General features: G+C 46.6%; 1 protein-coding gene across 1 annotated transcript; it reads left to right on the forward strand.

Moving 5' to 3' along the window:
* The first annotated feature begins 671 nt into the window (after window positions 1-671).
* On the forward strand, window positions 672-1851 carry LOC310646206 (noggin-2-like). The gene has a single exon (XM_083372465.1). It carries the CDS (start codon window positions 786-788, stop codon window positions 1431-1433), a length of 648 nt encoding a protein of 215 aa, XP_083228591.1. The 5' UTR covers window positions 672-785; the 3' UTR covers window positions 1434-1851.
* Window positions 1852-8725: the final 6874 nt, after the last annotated feature.

Below are 8725 nucleotides of genomic sequence, written 5' to 3' on the forward strand. Positions count from 1 at the left end.
CTCTTACTCCCCCTCCTCCTCCTCCTCCTGCTCCTTCCCCCGCAAACCCCCCTCCACCCGCCCTTGCTGTCGCCAAGTCTTTCCCCTCTTTTTCACGGCTTCCCCATCTATAAAAGAAGGTTTTATTCTGGGCCTCCCGTCTCACGCCGAACTCTGTCATGCAGTCTAGACATGTTGCCGTGGGTCTAAGTCCAGCTGTCACCATGGGGATGGACTCGGGACCGCTGTGAATTTTGGGGGAAAGAGAGAGAGAGAGAGGGGGAGAGAAAGGAGTGGGGAGAGAGAGAAGAAGAGGAAGGGGGTGCTCCAGAGGTTGCCCTTTGGTGTCCGAAGAGGGGGACCACTGCTCCTTGACACACACACACACCCCACACAGACAAAGGCCATTGGTTGCGGCCTTGCTGTCCCCGCTCTCTCCAGCCCCCCCCCCCACCCCACCCTTGGCACCCCATGTTTTTTTTCGCTCTAGCTGCACGAGGAGGAGCAGCAGCAGCCTAAAAATCAATCTGGCCTCCACATCTGTCACCTAACCCCTGGGCGAGCTATTTAAAGCCAGGGGCCTTGCTGGATTTTGTCTCAACCTATTTATGCAGCGCTTGGACTTGGCAAGGGGGTCTGCGGAAGAATAAACCCCCCCCCTTGGGAACAATCGGAAGAGACAGCGAGAGAAAGAGGCAGCAGCAGCAGCGGGCACCCGTTGGCCACCCTCCTTCCTTGCTCGGGCTGGGCTGGGCAAACAATCTCCAAGTGACCCCCCCCCCCCCCCCGGTGAGGGAACCGAGAGCATGAAGGCCCCCCAAGCCCTCCTGCTCTGCTCTGCCTTGGCACTGCTGCTTCAGCTGGGCTCCTTCCAACCCTACCTTCGGCTCCGCCCTTCGCCGAGCGACAACCTGCCCATCAAGGATATTATCGAGCATCCGGATCCCGAATATGACCCCAAGGAGCAAGACTTGGACGACCGGACTTTACGCAAGAAGCTGGGGAGCCATTTTGACCCCAACTTCATGTCGGTGGCGGCGCCGGCTCAGGGCAACCTCTCCAGCTTGGAGCCTTTGCACAAGTTCAAAGGTCAGGGAGCTCTCCCCGGCGAGCTGAAGAAGCTGGACCTGGCCGAGACGCCCTATAGGACCAAGGTCAAGATAGGCAAGAAAGCCCGGCGGAAATTTCTCCAGTGGCTTTGGGCGTACACCTACTGTCCGGTGCTGTACACCTGGAAAGACCTGGGCAGCCGATTTTGGCCTCGGTACATCAAGGAAGGGAACTGTATGGCCGAGCGGTCCTGTTCCTTCCCGGAGGGGATGGCCTGCAAACCGGTCAAGTCGGTCACCAAGACCTTTTTGAGATGGTACTGCCAAGGATGGTCCAAGCAGAAATACTGCACGTGGATCCCCGTTCAGTATCCGGTGATTTCAGAGTGCAAATGCTCCTGTTAATTATGGGAGGTGGGGGGGGTGAGGAAAGATGGAGGACTTGTGTGTGTGGGGGGGACATTTCCCCCTCCCTCTCTCTCCCCCCCCCCTCCCCGATGGATGCAGCATGCGTGATGCAGATGGGGCTTTAATTCCGGAGAGCCTTGAGCTGGAAGACCCGTTAATGCTTTGGGATGTGGGGAAAAGCGGCGGAGAGGATCTGAGGCTGCACCAGATCCTACACCGGGATCCACCCAGAAGGCTGAAGCATCGGAGGGGAGAAGGTGGCTAGGAACTCAACTCAAGCCACCTGGGTTGACGGACTTGACAGCTGCCAGTCATCCTCCAACCCCCAGCGAAGCGCGGAGGGTTGAATTGGGGGGAGGAAAAAATGTTTAGGGAATCTGCTTTGACAAAGAGACTACCAGATACTTTGCTTTATTTTTCTCTGTCCTCTTCCCCAAACCCTTTGCACTGTTATTTTTTTTCCCCTGCCTCCCTCCCTGCTTCCTTCCTTCCCTCCCTCCCTCCCTTCCCCTTCTCTCTTTTTTAATTATTTTATTTTATTTGAAGTGGGAAAAGAAACCCCAGAGGAACTGCAGTGCAGGCCATGAGCAAGGGGGTGAAAAGAAAAAAAAAAGCTAAGCACTACTCTGAGATGTCTATTTTTATACGTATATAGCGTTCTAACAAAATTTAGAATCGCCGCCCACTGTACATATAGAGAGTTTTAAAGGAGGAGGGAATCCTGTTGTGGGTTTTTTTTTGTTGTTGTTTTTGTTGTGTGTGCGTGTGCGTGCGCGTGTGTGTTTTTAAATTCTTGTTATTAATAATAAGAAAAAAAAACAATGCAGGACCACATCTTGAAGCTTCAACCATTTTGAAATTGTGCAGTTTCCTTTGTCATATAAGAAAGAGAGGATATTTTCCTATAATGCTGGTTTATAACGCCCGATCCTTATAGATCCTTTAAAATGCCCTGATTTCTGATTCCTGCACTCCTGGTTATTTGTTTTGCCTTTTTCCAAACTTGTTACTGATCTTCAGACACATTTTCAGAGTTGTCTAGGGTTGTGTTTCATTTTTGTTTCGTTTTGGTTTTTTTTAATGTATATTGAATAAGGATATTTTGTTTTGTTTTTAAGTATATGTTGTTATGAAAGAGTGATTTTTTTGGGGGGGAAGGGGGGAATACATATAGTAATGTAGAGATGTTAAAAGAACTTTCTCGTGTACAGTTTATTTATTTTTAAACGTTTGTGTATAGAAGGGCGGAGAGGGAAAGCTAGAGATATTGAAAATGTTTACTTGAATATCCTTTGAACAACATATCAGCCGTGTACATAATCAGCCGTGACTGAGCAAAAAACATTTTTAGCAATAAACTCTATCTTTGAAGAAAGTTCCCCCATGATGTTTTAAAGGTCTCTGAGAAATATGGTAGCAAAAATCTTAAGTACAGGATGACACAGCCGACACGGGGTGTCTTGAATGGGGATCTAAGACAGGTTAACCAAACAGGTAGTCCTTGACTTGCAACCACAGGGGAGGCCCAACAATTTGGTTGCTAAGAGAGATGGTTAAGTCAGCGTTGCACACACACACCCCCTTTACAACCTTTCTTGCTACAGTTGTTAAGTGGACCAGTGCAGTCGTTAAGTTAGTAACACGGTCGTAAAAGGAATCAGGCTTTTCCCCGTTGACCTTGCTCGTCAGAAGCTCGCCAAAGGGGGTCACGTGACACACCCCCCAGGACACTGCGACCGTCACAAATGTGAGCCGGTTGCCAAGCCTCTGAATTTGGATCGTGTGACCCTGGGGAGGCCGCAACGGTCGTAAGGGTGAAAAATGGTCCTAAGTTGCTTTTCTTCCCTGGCAACTTTGAACGGTCGCTAAATGAACTGTTGTAAGTGGAGGACTACCCGTAATGACTTTATAGACTACATTTTAGATACTGGGTCAGCAAAACTTGTCTCCTGTGGTAAGTGGCTTTGCACATTTGCCCTATGACAAAGAGATGAGCTGCTATGAAAAGGCTTGGACAAAATCCCCCTAATTGTGGGACAGATGCTTTAAAAATCGGGGACTTCCTCCCCCCCCATTCTTGAAAGCTAATTTACAATGTTGGAAGGCTAAGGGAGAAACCTTTGACTTCTTCTTACAAATGGTTGCCGTTGCTAATCTTGCCGGTGTGAGTGAGTGTGCGTTGACTGGAAAAGTGCACCCCAATCCTGCTTTTGTTTCCTCTTTAAGGGCCAGTGAAAGAAATCCTTGTAATTCCTATGAATGGGAAAAGGAAATGGGTTTTAACCGAATCCCTGGAATTTGAGGTCTGATGGATGACTGTTAGCCAGGTTGATTACTGGAACACCTGCTAAGCTGATCTCATCCCAATTTCTGCCTGACCTTCGGGAGTCCTGAAATCCTTGTCTCATTTCAAAAGTGTAATTGAATGCATTAGGAGCCTAGCAGAGTTTCACCCTCTTAAGTTCAAAAACTGCCCACCTGCATTCTCCCTGAAGCTGCATCTGTTATTTCTACTTATTTGTCCCCCATTCTATGCCTTTTCATCGAGTTTGCAATTTGTGCATTGGAGAGAAAAAATACTAGTGGGATGGGAGAGGGCAGTCTTGGTGGTAGAGATGCCCCTAGGATTAAATTGAGATTGTTTTAGGGCAGGTTTTTGTATTATTATTATTATTTAATGCACACACCAGGGAAAAAAATACACACTGCAAAAATCGATCTGGGAAGAGAACGTTGCATCGAGAGTCTGTTCTTGTGATATTTCACAGGGGATGATGTGCTTGTCACTCAACATGTGAACCTTGATGCAACCGTATCCTACAACCACATCTGGATTTTGGCTTTCAGTATTTCATCGGTGTATATATTTTGCAACAATTATCATGAAGGGGGGGGAAAGGAAATGCAAGTGAACAAGAGCAACTACTTGAATTTGAATCCAAGTTCTTTTTACAATTAAGGAGAGGGAGAAAAGGGAGGGAGGGAGGGAATCAGGGAGGGAGGGATGAAGGAAGGGGAGAAAGGGAAGGGAGGGAGGGAAGAAGCAAGGAAGGGAGGGAGGAAGAGAGAGAAAAGAGAGAAAGAAAGAAAGAGAAAGAAAGAAAGAAAGAAAGAAAGAAAGAAAGAAAGAAAGAAAGAAAGAAAGAAAGAGAAAGAAAGAAAGAAAAAGAAAGAAAGAAAAAAGGAAGAAAAAAGGAAGGAAGGAAGGAAGCAAGGAAGGAAGGAAAGGAAAGGAGGGGAAAGGAAGGAAGGAAAGAGGAAAAAGAAAGAAAGAAAGAAAAAGAAAGAAAGAAAAAGAGAGAGAGAGAGAGAGAGAAAAGAAGAGCAGTTTGGTCTACAGAAGTTCGAACTCAACTTTAAGGGGAGTGGACTTCAATTCCCAGAATTCCCCAGCCTTTACTGGCTAGGCTAGGGAATTCTAGGAGTTGACATCCACCCCCATTAAAGTGGCCTAGTTTGAAGTACGCTGCTCTAGAGGTAAAAGTGCTGGATTACAAACTAAAAAAAATCTGAAGTCTAGTCCTGCCTTGGGCACAAACCCAGCTGAGAGACTTAGAGGCAGTGTGTCTGGCCCACTAGGAAGAAGGCACTTGAGTGGCAATCTACTTACAGAAAATCTTGCCGGTGGGGGGGGAAACCGTGGGGACTTGTCCGGTCATCCCCAGAAGTCAAAAGGCCCTATTTGAGATAAAGATCACAGATACGTATCACAGATAGGTTCTGTCAGGTTAAAAAATAGGGCACGTTTGTTATGCCCCTAGCAGCCTAGCAAAATCCGAAAAAGACACCCAACTCTTATTACAACATAGAATAATAAGGCTGGAAGGGACCTTTTGAGGTCTTCTAGTCCAACCCCCTGCTCAAGCAGGAGACCCTATGCCATTTCAGACAAACGCCTGTCCAGCCTCGTCTTCAAAACCTCCAGGGAGAGAGCGGCCACAACTTCCGGAGGTAAGGTAGTTCCATCGATTAATTGTCCCGGAACTTTCTCCTTAATTCTAGGCTGGCTCTCTCTTGGATATAAGCTTTTCCACCCATTCCATCTTGCCCTCCCCTCAGTTGCTTTGGAGAATAGGTGGGCCCCCTTCTTCTCTGGGGCAGCCTCTCAAGTATTGGAAGCCCCCCGATTTTGTCTTCTGGCTAATCTCCACACTCTTTGGATCGAGGAGGACCTGAAATTCTAGCCTTCAATTATTTGGGACTTCCTGTTAAGGTGGGGGTGGGGGGTCTCTGAGGACTATCTGATCTCCTTTCTCCCAGAACGCAAGACCAAAGGGCGAACCATCCCCTTTACGGACACAATGGCCTTGAGATATTCATCTGCATGGTGTTTTGGATATTTTGAATTATTCCCATTTCTTCTGCAACTCCACAGGAAGTGTCAGGGCTCTCTTTCAACGCCACCCCGCCTTGGCTGTATCTCTCTGTAACTTTTCTCCATTCTTGCTTCCATGGTTCACATGATGCGGGTAGTCTACGCCTTCAGGAGCACAACGGAGCCCGAAATGTGTCCTCGCCGGGTGAAACAGTTGTCGAATGGGTTTTGACCCGTTTTTACGACCTAGCTTGCCACCGTTGTTAAAGCAAATCGCTGCAGTTGCTAAGTTAGGAACACGGCCGTGAAGGGAATCTGGATTTCCCCCTTGATTTTTGCTTGTCAGAAGGTCTCCAAAGGGGGATCCAGCGGGGGGGATCCATCCGGTTCGCACCACTTCGGCAGAACCGGTAGCTAATTTTTTTTGGTTGCCCAGACCCAGAACGGACTTCCGGAAGCGGCATCCACGCAGAGAACCGGTGGTTCACCTATTTGAATCCCACCACTGAGGGAATCGCATGATTCTAGGTAGACGCTGCAACTGTCATAAAGATGACTCCGTTGCCAAGGGACCGAATTTGGATCGTGTGACCCTGAGGATGCGGCAACGGTCGTAAGTGTGAGAAACGGTCCTAAGTCACGTTTTTCAGTTCAGTTCTGTTCTAACTTCAAACAGTCACTAAATCAGGGCTCCCCAACCTGGGGGCTGCGGCCACTGGGACGCATGAGTGGCTGGCCGGTGCATGCAAGCAGCGTCATGAGCATCGCTGGCATTTGCGGCCCCACTTACCTGAACATTCCTGATGCATTGTCCATAAATATACTAAACCACGAGTGTTCTTTCCGTCATTAGGCAAACATGTAATCGTCACACAAACACAGACACACACACACAATGACAGGTAGTCTTCAACTTAGGACAATTGGGACCAGAACACCCATTGCTAAGGAAGGTAGCTGTTGAGTGAGCTGCCAGTTTCGTGCCCTTTGTTAAGCAAATCACACAATTGTTAAGTGAATCTGGCTTCACACACACACACACACACACACACGCTATTGACTTTGCTTCTTGGAAGCCGCAAATGGAGATCATATGACTCTGGGACTCTTGCATCCATCATAAATACATGCCGGTTGCCAAACACCCAAATTAGGATCACGGGGATGCTCCAACAGTTGTAAGTGCAAGGACTGGTTATAGGTGACATTTTCAACCTTATTGTAACATTGAACAAATGGCCATAAGTCAAAAGGTACCTGTTGGATAGTCATTCCGTAATAGAGGGATAGATAACCTTTATTGTCTTTCTTTTTTTTTAACTGTGGGGACACTGGCACAGATTTAAAAATGAAATTCTGTTGCTTGCTCTCAAAAATGTACACATACGTAACACACGTATAATCATGCTACGTACAACATATGTCTGTACCTCCACTCTTGCATATAAATACATATAGATATTAATCAGTCCATCTTGAATACATAGCGGAAGGAGGAAACTTGAGAGTCCGGAAGGTTGATAGTGTATTAACTAAGCACCTCTGTATTTTAGCATTTCTCCACTGACAGATTCTGCAACTGCCCTGATCCTTTTTCAACATTTGCATGGCTGCAAATCTTTTATTTCAAGTCATACGCTCAGCTCAGTTGGGGTACCCGGGACTTCCTTCATATCATCCCAGGGAGAATTGGATCTAAATCAATTAGCGTATTATTCCCTTCCTGTGCTGGGATCCATACTAGGCTGAACGGATAATATTAAAAAGACTTTGCAAAGAAGGGATGTTTCAAGGCCCTTGAGACTGGGGGATTCGCTTTGCCCAAGGCTGTCTTTGCAATCCAAACGGTGCAGGTATTAGTCCCAGAACTGACAAAATCTTATTTATCTGAATTAAATTCAAACGCAAATGCAGCTGGCCCTCTCATTCTCTATACGTGTAGCGGGAAGGTGGAATGGCCTTGAGGAACAAGCGGAAGAGGCGTCACCAAGACAATGGTCAGATCGCCGTAATCTGACTCTGGGCCAGTAATGTAGTTTGAGAAAGTATGTCAGACAAGAGCCTCCTTACTTCACTCAAAGATAAAGAGAAGGAGAGGGGAGGCACATTCAGACATGCAAGATTCTGTCTGTCTGTCTGTCTGCTTTTTATTTCTCATCTTGTTCTTTCTTTCTCATCTCTCTCTCCTATCGTTTCTTTCCTTCCTTCCTTCCTTCCTTCTGTCTATCTTCTTTTTATTTCTCATCTCGTTCTTTCTTTCTCATGTCTCTCTCTCCTATCTTTTCCTTCCTTCCTTCCTTCCTTCCTTCCTTCCTTCCTTCCTTCTGTCTATCTTCTTTCTTTTTATTTCTCATCTCGTTCTTTCTTTCTCATGTCTCTCTCTCCTATCTTTTCCTTCCTTCCTTCCTTCCTTCCTTCCTTCCTTCCTTCCTTCCTTCCTTCCTTCCTTCCTTCCTTCCTTCCTTCTCTATTATACATGTACTTTTCTCATCTGTCTATATCTATCTATCTATCTATCTATCTATCTATCTATCTATCTATCTATCTATCTATCATCTATCATGTTTCTAGCCTGCCCGTCTCCTCCCCTATTACTATATCTTTACAGTAAAACTAGGCAAACAAACTGGATAAAATTTGGCAACTTTTTCTTAGCTGCTATTAACACCTGCCAGATGCAGCAAAATATCACAGCTGATTTTCCCCCTCCCAAGTATAGGGGGGGGAAGACACTAGCAAGAGATGCAGTCTTTAAATTCCTCTGCATCTGGTTAGAGTTTAATACACATGAGCGCAAGCAATCCAGGAGAAAAACATGCCTAATTCAGGGGGGGAAAGTTGAACCAAATGCCTTCAATCGTACTGGCACAGCCTTAGGACTTTCTGGAATCGGATCTTGGTGCATGAAAGCAAAATATCCCAGCCTTTAATTGAAAGAACAAGAGGTGTGAACCCACCACCAAAATGAGAGCCG

Source organism: Vipera ursinii, assembly GCF_947247035.1.
Source record: "Vipera ursinii genome assembly, chromosome: 13".
Classification (NCBI taxonomy): domain Eukaryota; kingdom Metazoa; phylum Chordata; class Lepidosauria; order Squamata; family Viperidae; genus Vipera; species Vipera ursinii.

Coding starts and splice junctions, on each gene's coding strand:
- LOC310646206 (XM_083372465.1), top strand. CDS start 786: ATGAAGGCCCCCCAAGCCCTCCTGCTCTGCTCTGCCTTGGCACTGCTG.